Here is a 21,780-nt window from a genome sequence, read left to right on the forward strand (position 1 = left end):
AGAGCTGAGCAGATCCACAGTCCCTCACTTTGACTGGGCCCAGGAAACTGAGAGGCTCTTTGTCAGACGGCTGTTCCTCTCTACCAGACACACCATGAAAAGACACATTCAGACTCTGAGGCATCAACGTCTTGAGTCGAGGCGCAGACGGCATCCTGAGTGGGGGACTGAGGATGACTGGGACCAATCACATCTCTTTAAAAACCTGCAGATCAGGGACACTGGAAGTCACCCGGAGCTCAGATCCATGTGATGCCTATTCCAACGCAATGACGGAGAACCTTTTATACAATCTTCAGAAACGTGAAGAGTCAGCTAACTTGGTTGTAGGGTCTCAAGGAATGTTTTTGCAACATGTTTGACCCAAGGTAGGAGGTGCAGCGCCCCCTGCTGCAAACTGCACATTTTGATTCTGTGTGATGTTGTGCGACAAAAACTAATCAAACCACATCTCAAATACAATGTTTATTATATGTTTTCCTCAACAGAGGCTTTAAAAACCACTTGGTGACAACAAGGTGAATAATCTCGCGTCCTGTAGAAACACACCTTTGACCTTTAACCCTGGACCACTACACACTGGTGCACAGGGTGAAGCAGCTGCAGGGCTCTGGTGTTCAGGATGAAAACTGGATGTACAGACACCTTGGTTTCCATTTCTTTAAACATCATTTACAGACATAAACCAACACCTTATGTCGGCACACGAATTAAAAAAATATTGTGCAAATGCTTCATTTGAACTTAACTAGGAACATATGTAACACAACCCGTCACTCGCTCATCCGGGTTTAGAGAACAGCACTCGTTTGTGGTAAAGCAACTTTTACACATTCCCCCCCCACCCCCACATGGACACTGTAAGGCCAGAACCAGTTGTTAAGACAGTTTGAGGAACTACTTGGGGATTAAAAATCGCGATGGCCGACATCTGGCGCCGCTGATAATGCATACGAAGCCCCTATTATAGATTATACACTGCTTTTTTATATAAAAAGGTCAAAATCATAGCATGCAAAACAAGAAATATACCAAAAGAAACACGAGAAAACATCGACAAAAATTCTTCAGTGTTACAAAAAAAATGTGATGAGCGTCTTCAGTCATCACTGCTGTGCGTTATATTCTGGCAGATTATAATGTATCAGAGGGAATAAGGGGCTCAGTACATTTCTGATGTAGTGCTTGAACCAACAGTTTTCATAACAAGATGTTCTGAATCACTTCAGGTGGCGATTGCAGTGTGTAACCTACAGAACTACTTCCATCACATTTCATATTATATATAACTTGTAAAGATGGACGACGTGACAGCTCAGTCAAAGTGAAGCCAAATCCCCTAAAGCTGAATTAGCAAAATGGCTGCTAAGTTCTGGGCTCCTCTAAAGAGCCTCTGGAGAAATCTGAGGGATCTTCAGATAATTCATGAGGGATAAGAATTGTCACACAAGTCTCTCTTGTTTTTAGACTTTTAAACTACACTGTGGAGTCACACGTTGAATATCTGCCTCTGAAATGTGGAGGTTTGAAGTAGGACTCAAGTAGAGGATATTACAACTGTAGTGAAGTAGACTAGTTGAGTAAATGTACTTTCCACCACTGATACAGATGGTACTTTATGTAGTAGAGGAGGGTGTTGGTGCTGCTGTGCAGGTTTTATACTCGACTGTGTGTGTGTGTGTGTGTGTGTGTGTGTGTGTGTGTGTGTGTGTGTGTGTGTGTGTGTGTGTGTGTGTGTGTGTGTGTGTGTGTGTGTGTGTGTGTGTGTGTGTGTGTGTGTGTGTGTGTGTGTGTGTGTGTGTGTGTGTGTGTCGTTCAGAAAACGCAGACCTCACCTGCTCGTCCCTTCACACCAAGTGCAAATAAACGACAGTACTTAAAAATGTCCACTGACTGAAACACTACGTAGAAAACAAAAATCACAACAAATAAAACATGAAATGAAAATGGAGAATGCCGTACTAGGAGTCCTTTCAGTTCGATTTGTCTTTGTCTTCATCATTCTCAGGCGGGGGCGTGGCCTGAGGCGGCTGATGGGGCGTGTCTTCGCTCTGAGCGGCAGATTCGGATGTTGGCGACTTCGGTTTGGTGGAGAGCCCGTCGCTCTGCGGCTCTGCAGTTTGTGTGCAGTTGATCGGTGCGAGCATTATGGCCGGCTGCAGGGGACAGAAGAACCAGAGCGATGTGAGATGGATGAAACGAGTCAGGAGGGAAAAAAACGTACGTTCATTTAGATAATTACAGATACAGAGGAAGGTGAGACACACATCCAGAGACGATACAGTCACTCCTCTGTCCATCGAGAGATTATGATTCATCACATCATTAACAATTTCATGATTCTACACTGTTGTCAGAATGTCTCCTGTAGGTTCCAGGCCCATTAAACTGATCAGAAACCACATGCTAACCAGTACCATTTAAACTAGCAAATCACTCCAGCACCACCAGTGATGGCGGATTGCTAAATGATCACAAATAGGTGCACACACACACACACATACACACACACACAGAGGAAAACACATAATTACTCTAGAAAAGTAACGGAGAAATGAGCCCTTAGTGGGATCGGGAGGTTTTAATGGTGAAGTGTGAAGGAGAAGCCCAGATAGAAGAATACCTGCGATGACAGTCACAGACAGCTGAGCCCTCAGCAGCAGACTAATGCACACCCACAGTGAAATGAAGGAGCAGCGATGGGGGGTGGGGGGGGGGGAAGAAGGGGACAGCACAACAGAAAAAAAGCAGTTGGAACGAATGGAATCATTTAAAAAGGAGTTACTCAACTTGAAATTCACTTTACTCTGCTTGTTATTTTACACTAGATTTCATTTTGGGGGGGGGTGGGTTTGTTTTCTCTTTTTTTTTTTTTTTATAGTCTTTCTGTTTCTTCGGCAGTAGGCGGTCAAATCAAACTGGTATTCACCACAAATCCACTTCCAGTCCAGAACTGGGGCAACTCCCTGCGCCACAGCGCTACAGTGAGGGAGGTGAGCAGAGTGCAAGGCACCAGGTAGAGCAGGGCGGGCTGACCCATCTGCATCACGGCCAGCGCCACGAAGGTGATCAGCAGGCCGATGCCATAGGCTGGAGAGAGAGAGAGAGAGAGAGAGAGAGAGAGAGAGACAGTCAGACAACAGCAGAGGGTCAATAATTCCAAAACCCAGTCATACCCAGTCAACTGTAAGGGAAATGTAACATGTGACCATAATATAATCATGTTTATGTATACTTGGATTGATCATCATTGAATCTCTAACAAATGTAACTTTGATGTTGCTGTTTCCTGTAGAACTGAGTGAGTGTTGGCCTGATTACTCCAGTCACAGTAATCTAATTAGTCCGGACACAGTGTGATAGTAATTAGCTATTCAGGCATTATGATTGATGTAAGGAACTACTTTGATGTTCCTTACACAAATTCACCTAACAAAGACCTTACAGCACGGGGGATTTGTGGTGGTTGTAGACACTAAGAAGGGATCTTGGAGACAGATGTTACACTCCAGGGGTCTGAGAGCAGGGGACAGGATACCCGTCACCTATTTCCTTTATATCAAAGAGGCTGATCAATAAGTTTGTTCCTCTCTAGGAGGAGCTTGAAGATGTTTGAAGTGCTGCTTCACCTGTGTCATTAACTGTTTAACAACCCCCTCCCGAATGGGTGGGGTTAGCCAAATGTATAAATACCAACCACTGTCTTCTGTCTGGGTGCATATGACAAACTCAACTCTGTTGTATGTACCATGCTCGAGCATTAAATGTGTGACAATACTGTAAGAGAATTGTGTCTCGTTTCCTCCTTGCTAAAGGTGGGATTGTAGAAATTGCCACGACAATTGGGGGCTCGTCCGGGATGCCTAACTCATTCACGCTTCAAACCATTCTCAAGACCAAGTTTAAATCTGCGCGCAGTCGGTGAGGGGATTTTCTTTTTATTAATTATTATTGCCCAAGACCCGAAGTCTACCTCTCCTGAAGGGCAAGTCGTAATCGACTCCCAGGGTGAGAAGAGGCTGCTTGTGAGATTATGGAATGAAGATTGTTCGATACGGCATCTGAAATTTTTCTTTGAAGGAGGATACAGTATTGAAGAGCACGGGGTGACGCGTGAGGTAGAGTGACATTACTTAGGGGTGATGACCCATTGATAAAGGAATTAATAAGAATAATATCAATTAATGTCATCTATGTGCTGGTAAGTGAGTGACTGCGAATTGAATTTAAATGGGGAAACTTAATAGCAAACCTTTTACTGAAGTGTGTGATCTAATGGGATGTGCAAAAATTATGTGTGAGAAACATGGTGATGACTCCTGTAAACAGCTTCTGGTGTGGATAGAAAAGTTTGCATTTTCTGAGAACGGTAGTTTTAGTTTAAATCAAATACAGGCGCTACAGAATAAAATGGAAAAATATGAGAAAATGAAGGGTAAAACCAAAATAAATTGGATAGCATTTATGAAATGGAGGAGCGAATCTGAGAAAAGGAACAGACAGCAATGTAGTACACAGGGGGGCAACAGGGAGGGGGGTGCAACTAATCAATGTCCCCAGCTCTCACATTCACAGAAAGAACTGGATCTTCTCCCTGCCTCTGCCGCTCATCAAAGTCGCCACAACCAACAGCCTGCTCTCTCATACCGAGACATCCAAGGACAGTCGGCCGCAACAGGAGGGGCAGCATCCGCACCACCCCCATATCACCAGAAATTGGATGAGGCAGCTGCAACCATGACGGCACAACACAAACTCAGCCCCATATCCACAAGAACAAGAGCACGCGACGTCCACAATCTTCCGATGATTGAGGTGCCAAATCCAAGATCAGACGGCGATGCAGTGATGTATGTCTACAGAGCCTGGACACCAGAGGAGATGCGCTGCATTTCCAGTGAACTGTCAGACATAGCGTCACAAGGAGGGCCTGCCATTTTCGAAGTACTGTCCCAAATTGTATAACAGTAAAGGCAGACTTTGAGAGAAACCAGAAGTCTCTTGCTCCACAGCATGAAACTGAAATGGCAAGGGGCCAAGTATAAAGGGACTGGCCAGGGACAGACATGCGCTATGACTGGAGAACAGATGCGGTTTCGCGGACATGTGGAGAGACTCTATGAGAACAACCTGCTGGAAAGGTGGTCAAATTGATTAAAGTCTTCAAAGATAACCGCTGAATGTTGCCACCAGAAGACCCTGACCACTGTGCGAGAGACTGTAACACGACAAGGCTGAAAAGGAGATCCACTGGACTTATTTTTCACGTATCCCAGAGACTGCACAGAGGATGAGGCATGGCTTGAGGCAGAGGCGGAGGAGACTCCAGATTCAGGTGAACGCACCCCCAACACCACACGTACAAACATTACAAAGAATTGTTTAACATGGCAAAAAGCAAGTGGATCTGAAGTTTTACCTGAAATATCTCTACAGGTAGCAGGCAAAATATCTAATTTCTGGTTGATTCTGGGGCCGCAAAACAACATTATCTTCCAAAATTGGTTGGTATATATATTTTCACTGTTGGGGCATCAGGCACCAAAATTAAATAATCATATACCACACCACGGTCTGTTACCAAAACAGATGGGGATATAAAATACATGTTGACTTGAAAATTTGTTAGGAGGACACCAAATGTGGTCTTAGGCTTGATTTTTGCATTGTAAACAGGAAGGGGTTTAAGTCACCAGAACATGAGATATCCATAGTGAATATGTACAACCAGATCATGGTTAGCCACTGTACCTACACCAATGGGACCTGTTACCCACTGGGCCAAGGTATATAACCTCAGATCTGCTTGAAATAGCACACACACACACACACACACTGCGTCATGCAAGTATCTGACTTACATTGCACAGCAACAGTTAGTGAAGGAACAGACATTAAAAAAAAAAACTGGTTCCAGTAAGATTAAAGAAAGCAATTGTATTAGTAGTGATTTGGTGTATTATGATAATAGATTGTAAGCATTGACTGTTGTGTTGACCCCACAATAGGCAAATCTTTAATATACTTAACCCATCAACAGATATATTTCTAGCTAAAGCAAATGATGTGCAGTGGGAAAATTTGGCACACATGGTCACTGAGTGTTCACAAGATTGTAAATGGGAGGATAGGGGAGAAGGAATTCAATATTCTTCCTCAATGCAAACACACAGATGCCCATTTTCAGAGCATTTTTATGGGGGAAAACAAAAATGTGTATTTAGAACAAACCGCTAAATTTAAACAAAAGGTTTGCAGTTTAACAATTGACTCTTCAGAGTTACAAAAAGTGCAACAAAATGTATGGACTAATGATAAGTATGATCTGGGATTATTTTAAACTGAACATCTCAATGTGACACCAAAGAGCCCATAACGTTAATGTTCGAGCGCACATCCACTCAATCCAGAAGCAGCAGCAGGTATAACACCAGAATTTTAAAACTGGTAGAAAACCGGAGTCATCATTCCATGTGCACACTCACCAGTAAGAATGCCTATTGAATAAATTAAAATAAAACAAAAAAGAGAGGATAATATAAAAGATTCTCTGGTTCCACCAGAAAGCATGTAGTTTTTGTTTATTTTGAATTGTTTATTTTGCTAATGCATTTTTCAGTGTCCCAGTTCATCCACACTCTCAGTATTGGTTTGCTTTCACAATTCCGGATAAATCATATACGTTCAGACGTATGTCCAAAAGTTTTGTGGAATCCCGCGCAGTCAGGTCACGGGTTATGCAAGTGAGTCTGGAGGACTTGGCATTACCAGCGGTAAGCAAGTGAGTCTGGAGGACTTGGCATTACCAGCGGTAAGCAAGTGAGTCTGGAGGACTTGGCATTACCAGCGGTAAGCGCGCTGATATAAATGTTGATGATTCGATGATTTGTTCACCAACAACACAGGCCTTTAAAGTCGACACAGTAGCATGCTAAAATATCTTGCAGACCAGGGCCACGAGGCCAGCCTGGCTAAGCTGCAATTTGTCCAGAAAAGTGTAACTTTCCTAGGACACAAAATTTCTAGTAGCGGTAAAAACATTGAGCTCAAACGAGTGGAAGCCATCCTAAAGATTCTAACACCGCGTTCTAAAAAACAATTAATGTAATTTTTTTAGGGATGACGGACTACTGTAAACAGTGGATCTGTGATTATGCATCCCTGGAGGCTCCACTCCTGTATGTTATGCATGGCCAAGGACTGACACCAACCGACAACCTGACGTGAATGACAGACGCTGACACAGCATTTACCTAACTACAACAGACTGACTTCGACACCTACACTGGGACCACCAGATCAAAACAGATCATTTACACAGACTGTAAATGAGAAACGGGGTTTCATGACAACAGTTTAGTGCAAACGACCAGTGGCGTATTTCTCCTCAAAGAAATTAGATAGCTTGGCATAGGGTCAGCCTCTCTGTCTAAGAGCAGAATGATATCAAGAGGTCACATTGTTAATGCCATATTCTGGATCGTCCATTCTGCTAGAGCAGCAACCTAATTCTATTAACAGCCATTTTACTCTGTAAAGTGTGAAGCTCACACTAAAGGTGATTCTGTTTTTTCAACAGGTAATGCTCAAGCAGATACAGCAGCAGAGGAAGCGGCAACTAACCAACATACTGTCATTGATATTCCTTTTTCCTTTCTCTCACAGATTTAGCAGAAGCACAGAGCCATGCTAACAACATAGAGAAAGCAGAATGTAAATGTTTTAACAATGTATGTCAATCTAAGGACGGCCGTCCATGTGTGTTTAAATGTTTATTTGTTGTTTTGTTTGTTTTTGTTTTATTGAAAATTGTCTGGTTTCCCAAACTACTCCTTTACGTTTTATTTCAAAATGTTTACATTTTCTGACAGGCAACACTACAGGAGGCCAGGACGTACAACCCCCTGGCCAACCGTTTGATCACTTGCAAATGGGTTGCATTGAACTAACACCATGTGAAGGAAAGGAGCATTGTCATGTGGCTGTTGACATATTTTCCCTACAGGTAAAGCAGATGCCTCTGCAGTCGCAACGGTGTTAGTGCGAGAAAACATTTACCCTAGAAACAAGGGGTGGAGCAGTTGAAAGAGAACATTGGAACAATTAAAAACAAATGGTCAAGTGCTGTGATGACACAGAACTCTCATGGATCAAAGCACTACCATGAGAGGGAGGGGAAGGGCCCGAACAGGTATGTACTGTGTGGACATAACCAAAATGTTGAGCCTTATACACACAGGTAAATGCAGCAATCCCGCAACCAGCAGAGAGCCAGTTGCATAATTGGAAACCAGGAGACTGGGTGCTGATATAAGTCCGCCACTTGAGACGGAGGCCCAGGGAGAGAGTGTCGCTTCCCTCACAGACGAGGAACAAAGCAGAAGAAAGACGACCGCTCTCACTGAGGTGTAAAACCATACCAACAACCAACAGCTGTTGCAGATAAAGGAAGAAACGGCGAGAAAGAGACAGAAGGAACCAAAAAAAAAAAAAAAAAAAAAAAACAAAAAAAAAAAAAAAAAAAAAAAAGAGAAGAAAGACCAGTACCAACTCATCATAAACCAACCCGACAGTAAAATGGACATCATTTATTTTATCTTATAATTATTTAACAGAGCGCACAGACCAAGTGAGTTCAAAACTGACTGTAGAAAATATCCAAATTCAAGATCATTGTGCATGCAATGCTCCAACCACATGTAGAATTCCTAGCTCTGCCTGCTAGCTTCAATGACACAGAATGCTGGCCAGTAAGTAATCCAGAATATACTTTTTGCGTCATGGCAGGAATGTGGATAGCACCGTGGAAAACTCAAACCCAAATAATGTTCTTAGAATTTAAATCTGAATTATTGTTCAAAGCCTATATTTTCATCTAAATCCTCAGCCCGCAACTGCTCAGTCGCTTGGCATCCTCTGCCAGTGCATCCTATGTCAAATGTTTCTTCTGTGTACAGGATCCTAGCCAAATAATTACAGCAAATGCTTATTTAAATCAAACAAAAACTGTTTATTTTAACAGACAGTCTGCACTGCCAGAGAAGGTGTATTTAGTCTGTGGGGACCAGTGTTACAGCTGCTTACCAAGAGAATCCCACAGTCGTTTGTTCATGTTTTTGATTGCCATTTCTGTTATCACTTGTAAGATTGGTCTGATTCGCAAACAATGCACTTAGGCCATTGTTACCGCTATGCAAATTGACCTCTACCCTATCTCAGACTGGATTCCACCATATGATGATGTTGATAATATATCACACAACTGAAGTACCCTCAATCGTCAACTTCGGACAGAGTGGGATTTCCCCCACCTTATAAAGTGTTATTGATCCATAATGATCAAAATGACGGATTGTAAGGGAAATGTAACATGTGACCATAATATAATCATGTTTATGTATACTTGGATTGATCATCATTGAATCTCTAACAAATGTAACTTTGATGTTGCTGTTTCCTGTAGAACTGAGTGAGTGTTGGCCTGATTACTCCAGTCACAGTAATCTAATTAGTCCGGACACAGTGTGATAGTAATTAGCTATTCAGGCATTATGATTGATGTAAGGAACTACTTTGATGTTCCTTACACAAATTCACCTAACAAAGACCTTACAGCACGGGGGATTTGTGGTGGTTGTAGACACTAAGAAGGGATCTTGGAGACAGATGTTACACTCCAGGGGTCTGAGAGCAGGGGACAGGATACCCGTCACCTATTTCCTTTATATCAAAGAGGCTGATCAATAAGTTTGTTCCTCTCTAGGAGGAGCTTGAAGATGTTTGAAGTGCTGCTTCACCTGTGTCATTAACTGTTTAACAACCCCCTCCCGAATGGGTGGGGTTAGCCAAATGTATAAATACCAACCACTGTCTTCTGTCTGGGTGCATATGACAAACTCAACTCTGTTGTATGTACCATGCTCGAGCATTAAATGTGTGACAATACTGTAAGAGAATTGTGTCTCGTTTCCTCCTTGCTAAAGGTGGGATTGTAGAAATTGCCACGACACAACGCTTAAGCTGATGTTGAGTTCTTTCAGTGGGAGGGGGCTTTCTTGTTCTTGTAATTCATTCATTCTAAATTTTTTCCCCCATGCTTTTATTTTGAAAGTGACTTATAGCGTCCATAGACGTAACGTCGCTTAAAACTGTCAGACTCTCCTTCTGTATAAATAACAGTGAACTACAAAAGACAGATGTAGCCGAGCGGTTTGTTCTCTTATACTGTCAGGAGGCCTCCGCCGGGAAAGTACACGAGAGATGGTTCTGGAATCGGGACATCAAACCCGTTTATTTTCCTTCAGAGAAAGAGGCACAAGCTCTTACTGTGTTGTTTCGGGAAGTTTAAAATAAACCTGAAAACATCAGTTGAAAGTCTCAACCATCTTTCGGGGGATATGCTACAGATAGGTAGAGGATGGTTTTTCATTTTTTTTTCCCGTTAGTGGTTTTATTATGGAAGATTGATGTGTAGTTCCTGTTATAAGCAGGTTGGTGGTTGGGACTCTTGTTTTGAAAGGTGTTCTAACGGAAAGGGGTTCTATCGATAGAGAAAAGTGTGAGGGAAAATAAACGGGTGTGATGTCCTGATTCAATAACCATCTCTCAAAAACAGGGACTTTTTTTTTTTTTGTAAAAGTCTGTATTAGGAATCTCTCTTCACCGGCTCTGCAGTTTGTCTCGTCCACTACCCATCTGAATAGAGTTAATCATACCAGTAAGGAAACATCTCACCAAGTACAACATGCGCACACACACACACACACACACACACACACACACACACACACACACACACACACACACACACACACACACACACACACACACACACACACACACACACACACACACACACACACACACACACACACACACACACACACAGCTGTACGTACCGATAGTACAGCACACAAAGTAGATCCTGGAGGACTGTGTTAAAAGGTCAAACCTGTGACAGTACGCCACCAACAGACCTGAAGGGAGAAAACAAAGAATCTTACATTATATGAGGAAGTGACCTAATTGTGCAGATAATAAGTTATGGGAATTAAAATGTGTAACTGTTGTTATATAACATTAAATATGCAACCTTTGTGGTTGTTGAGTGTTTCTGCTCTCACACGGCGACTATATGAATGTGTCACACTCCAAGAATAGATCAAATGGGTCAAATGGGGTTTTAGGTTTTTTCTGCTGGTCACATATACAACAATGTGATCTTTGAACCGTTCGAGGCTCTAGTGCTGTGATGATGCATTTAATTACCTGGTACTAAGACGTCTCCAAAGCCCAGGAGGGAGAAGGGCCGGTCACAAAGAGCCAGGGGAGAGAAGTTCAACCTCGGCACTTTGAGCACCATGGGGAGCTGCAGAAAAATCAAAGTAGTGTCACTATCAACCCCTTTTCCTCTGAGCTGAGAGGAGCCGCTCAGAGCAGGAGGAGCGCTGGTGGATGTGTTATGTCTCTGTACGTTCACTACACCACCTCCCAGCCCAGGGGGAGTTGTGGAATTTGAAAACAAGCTCACCTTTTCATGGGTGGAGGAGTCGGAGGGACCAGCCGCGACCTCCACCATTATACTTTCCCCACTCTGTGGAGAGAAGGTTGTGGTCACGTGAGCACGATGCAGTGACAAGAGGCTGAAACTGTCTGAATAGGTTTTGAGTTTGAGAAGAAAAAAATGTCTGGACGTACCTTTGTAAATAAAGGTGTAATAAATACGAAGAAAACATCATAGACAAAAAGGACGGACAGTAGTAAAGTGCAGGCCTGCGGGGGGGACAGAATAATACAGGAAATTAGTTCATAAATATCACCAAACACGTTTTAACCTGTAATAGATTATGTCCACCTTGAACGTGGGGAGTCTGACGGTTTTGAGCATGTAGAGACAGAAGGCGATCCCCAGGAAGTCCTGCAGCACCCACGCCCACCTGGAGGACACACAGCAGCAGCCTGAGTCAAACAGCATCATCATCATAAACACCCAGGACACAGACAGATAGAGTCCCCATCATGTCCCACTCCACAGACACCAGCAGCAGAGGACACGTGTCCTTGAGCTTCAAGTACCGGGTGAAGTCGGACAACAGACAGACAGACTCACACACAGGCTCATTTCAGTGTAGATTTAGTGTAACTGGGGCTCCAGTTACCACACGGAGGGAGGAGAGAGACCCACACAGACAACTGACGTATAGTTACACAATGGAAGTAGTAAAGATTACAAATGGTTCTGGGAGAGAGGGGCGCATTTATGCCATCTGACTTTTTCAGGGCTCATACACATTTTGACCAATGGATTTCCATGACTTTTCAAAAATTTCAAACCAAATTTCCATGACCGAACATTTTGTGAAATCTCGGTGTGTACGCGAAAAGTGACAATGAGAATTCCAAGGCATACAGTACACCTTAAATGACACAAACCTAGGAAGCCTGTTTATATTTTGAGCGTATTTCTTTAAAAGCATATGAATTATTTAAAACTCAACGTAAATGAACGACATGAAAATATGAATATAACAAATTTCCATGTCTTTTCCAAAACTTTGGGGATTTTATTTTTTTCTATGACTTTTCCAGGCCTGGAAATAAACATGGCCTTTTCCAGGTTTTTCATGACCGTAGGAACCCTGCTTTTTAGACTCAATAAGACACTATGGAGGGGATTTGACCCGTTTTTCTTTACTCACTGGTCTTCGTTGCGAAACACCATCCAGGTGATGCTGACTCCGATGCAGAAGGCCGACAGCAGCAGCATGCGGATCTGTGGCCGCTTGTGCAGGTACGGGAGGTTGTTCTCTGGGATCCTGGGATCAGAACACAAATCAGGAAATGAAACCATAATAAAAGACATTTATCTTTAAATTAAAACGGTCAATCACAAACCAAAAAAACTGCCGATAGTGTCGTTTTTTTTTTAGGCTAACTGTTGAAATGCAATAAATAAATTCCTAAAATGATCTCTGATTGCATTATTGTAGGTTTATAATTCTAAATGTTGAATACACAATTATTTAGAGAATATGAAATAAACAGAGTAGATCATAAAAGTCTGACATAGGTTTGTTTAGGTTTGAGAACTTGGGGAAATAAGTTTAAAAAAAACTATGAGGTTCTGACAACAGACGTCTGGGCAGACGTTAGCTTCCAGAGCCGAGCCCGATGTGAACGCTCTCACCTGCACTTGCCGAAGGGAAGCCTCCTGACAAAGGGCCACATGCAGCTGTAGAGGCCGACTGAGGAGGCCAGACAGAAGATGCCGATAACCCAGATGGCTACAGTGAGGAAACAGTGGAGGAGGTTTAGTGTTATGACATGATATCCACTAATACTCAGGAAAGACAGTCTGAAAAATGTTTTCCTTAAGTATTTGAGTTTAAAATTGAGGGAAGGAAGTATTATCACACATTGTTATGTGAGCTTATTTGCATTTTAATTCTAAATCTTGTTTTTTAGCTGCTCAGAAAAAAAACGCTGATAGACAATAAAACACAATTCTAAAACCACCTTATTCATTGGTTCAATGTATTTTAGTCTCATATTTGATGAGCACCAGAATCCTACTTGTTATAATGTGTGTTGACATCAGTGTTGTGTGTGTGTGTGTGTGTGTGTGCTGTGTCTACCCAGGCTGTCGTAGAAGAAGTAGAGAAGCACCAGCATGCTGCAGCACATGACCACGAACACGCAGATCATGATGGGGGTGACGTCCACCGTCTCCTCGTCCTGCTTCTCCGCGCCGTCGTCCCGCTTGTGCTTCATGTAGCGTCTGCAGGAGAAGTGAGAGTCAGCGTTTTGGACGATGGGATCTTGTTTACAACTTCTCAAGCCTGATGAGCGGCATCTATAAAGACAAATGCTTGTTGTGCCAACTGTAGAAAACAGATCTGCCAGCTTCAACTGTTTTACAAAACCGTTTTCACTGAAGACCAACCTCCAATCAATCGTCAATATTTACCATGATTTAGCCGACTAGCAGAAATACCCTTGGTGCCCGACAAACACACGCTTATATTCCAAAATATTTTTGCCCCTGGGTCCCGTGCGTCAGAGACCCCATCTGACTGGGCCCTCAGACACCTTGGCCTCGGATTGGCTTAAGCCAATGAGTCACTTATAACGCTGCCCTTTGGAGGAGTTGTAAGGAGTCAACACAGACAAACATAAACACACACACACATACACACACACACACACACACACACACACTTATATGAGGAAAACAGAGCAATCACACACTGGTACTTCTTTGCCAAGAAGACGATGACTAATCTTCCCCAGAGACGACTCCTCTGAGAAATGAACTGTCATTAAACTCAGAACGGAGGGAAAAAGAATGGTAAGAACAGGAAAGAGACTTTGTGTCATGTCTTGAAATAATCTAAATGGTTGTGTTGTAGAAAATATTGATTTACAATTCTATAATACAACCTAAATAAATGGAAAAACAAGCATCATAGGCTTTTTTCAAAACCTAAATCTTCGGGAAATTGGATTCAGACATTTTCTAGAGTTTGCTTAAGTTATTTCAATCAGCTCCCAGCATCCTGTCCACTCACTTCTTGCGGTCTCTGGGTCTCTGCTGCCGGCCCAGTAGCCTCCAATGGCGACCGTCCCTACTGCCATCAAGAAGATGATCACCATGTTGTAGTCCAGCACCGGCTCATTGGGCGCATACATGGCCACAAGGCTCTCTTTACCAAACCTCTGTGGGAGATAGATGTAGGAGTTAGAATGAATCAAGCCAAGAAGTCAAAATGACTCAGATTTGTGTTTTGGTTTCTTCTGCTACGTGATAACGACAGAGTTCTAAACCTGTCCGTCTCTGTCCGACTGTAATAAACACTACTGAGCAATCAGAACGAGAGACACTGATCCATGTAATGTAGTCGACCTCTCACCTTGCTTATCTCGAGCATGTCAGAGTAGCTGAGCAATGCTACAGGGATGTCAATCTCCTCATACTGGGTCCTGTTTCCTGCTGGTGGTGTCTGCAGCGAAGGATAAAACAAACAAAAAACGTTGATTTCTGTTTTCTGATGGTGAAACAACAGCTTTAAACAGTATAAGTTATATTCAGGTTACCAGTCTGTCCTTGCTGACGATGACTATCCCCTTGGCACCGTTGATCTGGGCCAGCCGGACCTTTTCATAGAAAGTGCAGTTGCCCCGCATCACCATGGGGATGCGATTGGGGAAGCCCCCCTCCGGGACGTCAGAGGGCGAGCACAGGATCGATGATGTCAGGTCATGGACCGGCAGGCGTGACTACAAGACAAGGTAACAAAATCTGTTATGGAACATTTCTTATGACGCGGCATTGAATGTTTTATTTCCCGTCAGACTGGATCCAATTATCTGTCGCGCAGGTTTCACTGCTGATGACAAACACACAAACTATTCCTGCCTCGACTGAGGGGTTTAACCAAATGAAAACATCTTATCATTTAGATAATTCAGGCATATTTTCCTCTCGGGTGGAATTACTGTAAGTCATTATATCATTATCAGTCATGGAGATCTCTAACATCTGCAGCTGTCAGAGGACAAACCGGCACCAGAGTCACCAGGCTTCCCAAACAGGATTGTATTGATCACCTGGACATCCCAGTGTACTGTTGTTGGTCTCCCCTGTTCTGATTGGCTGTGAAGTAATCTCAAAGTTATCTTTGTGTATGACTGTGAAGTGAACTTGGTTACAGCTCTGATTCGCGACTTACTGCCTTATTGAGGTCCTGAGGTAGACGTGCCCACTGGGAGTTGAAGAAGATGCAGTAGTCCTTTCCTTTGCTGCTGCTCTCGTCACTGAAGTGGGCCATGCCGTACTCCCCCGCCACCTGTCAACGCACCAGCAAGGTTAGTGTCACACCACAGGTCCATGAGATCAACCATTACTACCAGCAGCACCATATAGATATTTAGTTTATGTGATACAAAGTGGAGAAAAACCATAACGTTTGTAAATGTTTAACCCGACTCTCTGCCGCACATTAAAAACTTTTTACAAAACATTAAATCCAATTATGTACTTGCACAATTTCTTACATATCGATTGTTAAATTGTTTAAAAGCACACCACGATAACTATTCATATTTGATTACTCAGCCCTAAATGCACAGATATGATGATGATTATCGATAAAGGTAGCGATATGAACATGTCTATCTTGTTGTGTATCTAGCAACATCCGACCAGAGGAGAATAATGACCACTAATGGGAACAAAGCATATGCATTAATAAATATATACTGAACCTTTCTTATATTTTTGCAAATTATATTGTGATCATTATTATTACGGTTTAATAGCCTAGCCCTAAATGCATATACATCTATATATTTATATTGAACCTTTGTGATATTGCGATTGTTGAAAAGTATATTGTGATCATTAGAATGACTGTTATATTACAGAGCCCTAACTGCGCATTAATCGTGATGATCACACATTTATCTACCGATAAGAGAACATTGATCTTGCGGAGCCTCTGGCCACATCAGAGGAGAACAGTGACCACCAGTGGAAACACGATCTGCTCCATCGCAAGTTGACTTTTTAATATTTGATGCGGACACGTTATGATCGTCAGTCTAATCTCTGACCCCTCTGGTCGTGTCATGTCCCCCTGTCGCCTCCTGGCCGCTGTTAGCTAACACATCTGAACCGCGTGCGGTGCGTGGTGATCGACACTCTGGAGTCAGCGAGGATCCGGATCCCGGGTGGACGAGATGCGGGCAGAAGGTTCCCGGGGCCCTCGGTTGGGATCTCCGCTAGCTAACGCTCATAGCATCCCGGCTACCACCGCTCCTCCCGGGGACACGGGGGAGGTAAACACGACTGGAGAACCCCCCACCCCCCCTAGCGGGATCGACCCGGGGCCGCAACACGACACAAACAGGCGGGTACACGTTCCCCGGGTGGTGTCGCTCACCTTGTGGACGAGGAGAACGGCCCAGAGCAGAGATTCATGGACCCTCATGATGCGGAGCGAGCTGCTGCTTCCCCCATCAAACACAGACCACTGGCCGCCAGCGACAACCCCCACCAGCTGGTCCGGCGGGACACGCCCACCTCGGAATGCGGCCACGTTTATTGGCTGCTGCGTCGTGACAGAGGGAGTAAGCGCATCTCTGATTGGTTTAAGTCGGAGTCAGTCAAAATAAATGTAACTTAAATGTCCTCTTATTAATAAACATAATTATAATAATAATGAACCAAGGTAAAATGAGCCGTTTAGGTTTAATGTTTTTTGTTTTGTTTTATCCAGCACAGACGTGTTTAACTTGGGAACAACACAAAACATGAAATCAAAAGCAATGACTGAGTGTTTTTACTTAATTCTTATGTATTTTAAGTACTTTGGTACATTTGGTACAGTCTTTGGGAACATGATTAAACCTGGAGAGTTTATGTGCTGCATATGTCCTGGTAGCTATAAGGTGGGTTATGGTTATTCCCAGCAAGATGAATCCCTGCAGACGGGGGAATAAGAAGAGAGGCTCCAGCTCTGCTTTCCATCCACAACCATCTATTTTCACTGTAATTACAGTTTACTGAACATGCAGGCCCCAGTGTAACCTCTGATTGATCTTCAACCTTTGGCCTTGTCAACCACAAACTCTGTGAACACTTGAGATTATTGTAGATATAGTATATGGACATACTTTTCTGAAATGATTTGTACTCTGATGCCCTTATTAAGGTGTGAGATTGAGCCTATTTTAAATATGAAACATTCCCTGGTGGTCTAGTGGTTAAGATTCCTCACTCTACTGGTCAGGGAACTTCTGTTCAACACAATTATCTCGTCTACTTTGTGTAAGCATGTTGTAGAAAACTCCCCTCACTTCATATCCTTCTTCCTTGGACCAAATCCTCTGCTACTAACCTATACTGTCATTACACTGCATGTTATCATAGTTCGGATGAAGGTGTGTGGTCACATGAACAGCTTCTTAATGAATCACGTGGACATTCATCTGTTTTACTTGTGATACAAAGCAATGGTCTAAATTCCAAGGAGACTTCTAGAAACCAATTAATGTCAATGTAAATTTTAAAAACGATATTAAGTAAAATTGTCAAACAAAGACATCAGATGTGTCTTTTGACGGTACTTGTTTTCTAACCAGCAACAGATATTGTGAAAGGGCAGGGTTCGATATCTTTTTGTCTGTAAGGGGGTCTCTATCTCGTAAAAAAGTTGGCGCACCACGCACATAGCCTACCAAGGCTTTTGCGCACGGTAGGCATTGGCTGTATATAACTTGACACACACACACAACAGACGGACACATTTTTGTACAGAAATTGATTTATTTTAATTAATTTCAATATCTTATTGATTGTAATAGTCCATATACATGTAGCCCTATAGTCAATTCCCTGTTAAGACTCGGCTTTTACCTGAGTTCACTTTAAACCACCTGAATAATGTCTACTCATGGAAATGAGGAGTCCATAACACATTGTCAACTATTTACAAATAATTTATTTAACCAAAGCAGTCATTTAGTTGAAATAATAATGATTCGCTAACGGAAATAAGATGTAGTTATGTTTAGGCTATTTAAACTATATTTAGTCCCCTGTATAACAAACTTAGCTATGTACGAGGTAGGTCTTTTAACAGCTCATTTGTTTTGAATACACAAGTATCCACCATCGCTACAACTGTGTACCCATCATCCATATCGTGTTGCGACTTTGACAGAAGTTTTCTCCTGTTAGTACAACACGTTTGTGTCGCTTGTGCTGTATGTAGTGTAATTCATCTTAATTTTCACCCTGACTCAGTATGATTGATGCACACAGAGTACAAAAGGAGATGTGTTGGTAGTAACATTTAATCCAGGATGCTGTGCTCTCAATGCATACTGCATGTGACTATGCAGTATTCTTTCATTAGCAAAGCAGGACAACAGCTGGAGTGCAGCTGTTTGGTCACAGCCATGGAAACCTAAGTAATGATACTGATGTGTTATGTAGTTTCTCAGGTTTGTGCTGCAGAAAGATTGCAATATAGTATGTTGGGCATGGACTGCCTGATTTACCCCTGTAGTGTCCATGTTTAATTCATGGACACTACACATACTGGAAATTAAAAGTAGAATGAAATGTTTCTAGAATATCTAAATAGTTGACGGGGAATTTACTGTTAGTCGACTTATCAATTCATTTATTAAAAGCTAATTTCCCCCTGCTACTTAGTCTATACGGTTTTTATATTGTGTTTTATTTACATTGTATATATTGATTTATTTTTGTCGTGCACTGGCTGCTGGTTGTACATCAAATTGGCCTTGAAGGATAATAAAGATTTTCTTTTATGGACAACTTTAGTTAATCGCAAGCTGCACAAACCAAGCAGGAGCAGCAGAGGAACCCAGCAGCCAGCAGGGGGCAGCCTCAGGACATCACATGGAAAGAAGCTGCAGCAGACTGTGATTCTTGTAAGGCGTCAGAAGACGAAGAAGGTTGGAAGCTACTGGGTTATTCTCTAACAATAGGTTTTTAAAGCATGTTAAATCATCCAGTATCTAAAATCCCAAAATATAAAAAGTAACTTCTAAGTAAGGCTGTCGAGTATAGACACACACACGCAGGATCTGCGCAATGGTCTTCTGCGCACATGTGCGCAATGGTCTTCTGCAGGATGTGCGCGCGCAGTTTTTTTTTTTTTTAATTTAATAAAAAAAAAATTTGAATTAAATTAAATTAATTTGCCTGCAAAATAATAATAATCCTTACAATTTCAATAGTCAACTGTCTGTCAGTGCTCGGGCCCTAATAAATAAAATAGTGTGACATTTTTATCCCTCTCTCAGTCCATCACTTTGATTCAGATTAAAAGATTTCTGGTGAAGGATATCTCATGAATGCTGCAGAGCATTAGAGTGAAGTGTAATTTCCCTATTTTAAAGTGGAAAGAGTTTGAATTGTAGTAAACTAACAGAGTGAGCGAGTGTATATTTTAAGGATAGGTGGAATTATGCTCAGTTTAATAACTGTAAACTGAAATACTTTATAAGACTGATATCATTTGAAAATATGCACCGTTATCCCCAGGAAGACGAGACATAGTGTTGCATTGAGTTGTGCTTTTGAAAAGTGTTTGGTGATAAATGAATAAAATAAAACAAACTAAAAAACAACCTAAAAAGACTGCGTGAAATGTGTTTGAAGAGCTAATTGTGAAAGTTAAGTTACAAAGCTGGTTTTACCGTAATGAGTCAAACAGCGTGGTTCCATTTGAAAAGATTCCCTGACTACAGTCGAGATGGCGAATCTCTCTTTTGAGATGTTAGTGACCCAACTGGTGCAACAGTTGTTTCACCCTAATCCAAATCAGTTATGAGTTCGGACCCAGCTCCTGTGTCCACTTGTGTCCTGGTTCCACCCATGGCAGCGTAGTGGCGTGGGGCTGGCTCATCCCTGTGGCCCAGGGAACGCATTTCTCCGTGCTGGTTCAGGGGTAAATGATGCTGGTCTTCACAGGTGACTGAGCTACGCAAGCCTGTAGCCGCAGCCCCTGCACAGTAGATTATGTGCTTGTGTTTGAGGAACTAAGCACAATAAGAAGATCGACAAATTATTTTGTGCGTGTACGTGTCATTTTCAGAGAAAATATTTTCTACTTTACTACATATATTTGACCGCCTTACTTAAAAGTTACTTTTATTTTTGGCTTTTAGATACTGGATGATTTAACATACTGCGTTCGTTCATGCACAACACTGCCTATACCTGCCGTTAGCGTACCTATAAGTCAAAGCAGAAAAACATGGTGCAGATAGAAGTTTTTTCTCTGGGTTAACTCTGTATCTAATATTGGTTTTTCAGTGTTGTGTGGTGTGTTATGTTGACGTGTATGATCTCAGTCAGTTTGTAAACTTTGCTGTTGCATGCTGGATCTTGTTCATTGACGTACCGCAGCGGCTGATTCACTCAGCATGATGTCATTCCATATGTCCCTCCTTCTGCTGCACTTCTACCTGCAGCAAGTCACCCAACAGCACCGGAACTGAACCATCTCTGCCTTCACAACACAAACTGCAGCTCCAGTCGCTGCTCACATGCAGCCTGTAGGTCTCTGCTGTTGAAAAAAACAACCCCATACATTCCTGCTCTGACTCTACATAGTATTAGGCCAATGCACAATGGAAAACTCTACCTCCTATTTCCCCCAAAGCATTTCCACTTAATATGAAAGCTGTCATCAGTGTATATATATTCTATACCCACATTATATTTCATTGCTACTCTGTGTGTTCAACAGATTTGACCTGTACATGAAAATTAAACCCAAATTAATGTATGCATTTACAAATTATAAAATAATCATTGATGTTAGGTCCCTGTATGAATCATTGATAGTCAGACATCATAACAAGTGTTTTTGCTGAATTCAAAATGTATAAAAGATTCATAGGGCAAGAGATCAACAAATAACAATAATTGTGATTACTTCTTTTCTCATCGGGATTTTGCTGAAATCACACGAAGAACATTACTACCTCAAACTTGAAGTATATAAATTAATCTTTCTTGTACCAAACTGTGCCTATATGTCTTAATATTATTATGGTTCTGATAATTAATTTAATATAATTGTTGTTGAGGTTTTTGTTATTATCATAATTTCTCTTATCATTATTATTAGTAGTAGTAGTAGTAGAAGAAGTAGTAGCAGTAGTAGTAGTAATATTAGTTGTAGTAGTAGTAGTAGTAGTAGTAGTAGTGTTACATAAATATCACTCGACTGCCAAGAC

The 21,780-nt window shown here is 42.1% G+C and overlaps 1 protein-coding gene across 1 annotated transcript; it reads right to left on the bottom strand.

Annotated features, from left to right (window-relative positions):
• Nucleotides 1-452: 452 nt before the first annotated feature.
• On the bottom strand, nt 453-17,054 carry sppl2 (signal peptide peptidase-like 2). Its single transcript, XM_053437510.1, has 15 exons — nt 16,941-17,054; nt 15,729-15,845; nt 15,094-15,276; nt 14,910-14,999; nt 14,564-14,715; nt 13,635-13,777; nt 13,187-13,283; nt 12,699-12,815; nt 11,855-11,936; nt 11,698-11,772; nt 11,531-11,593; nt 11,269-11,368; nt 10,899-10,976; nt 2,930-3,090; nt 453-2,156 (listed from the first exon to the last, which is right to left on the bottom strand). Exons 1-15 carry the CDS (start codon nt 16,986-16,988, stop codon nt 1,974-1,976), a joined length of 1,689 nt encoding a protein of 562 aa, XP_053293485.1. The 5' UTR covers nt 16,989-17,054; the 3' UTR covers nt 453-1,973.
• Between the last annotated feature and the right edge of the window lie 4,726 nt (nt 17,055-21,780).

This window comes from Pleuronectes platessa, chromosome 13 (genome assembly GCF_947347685.1).
Source record: "Pleuronectes platessa chromosome 13, fPlePla1.1, whole genome shotgun sequence".
NCBI classification, from domain to species: Eukaryota; Metazoa; Chordata; class Actinopteri; order Pleuronectiformes; family Pleuronectidae; genus Pleuronectes; species Pleuronectes platessa.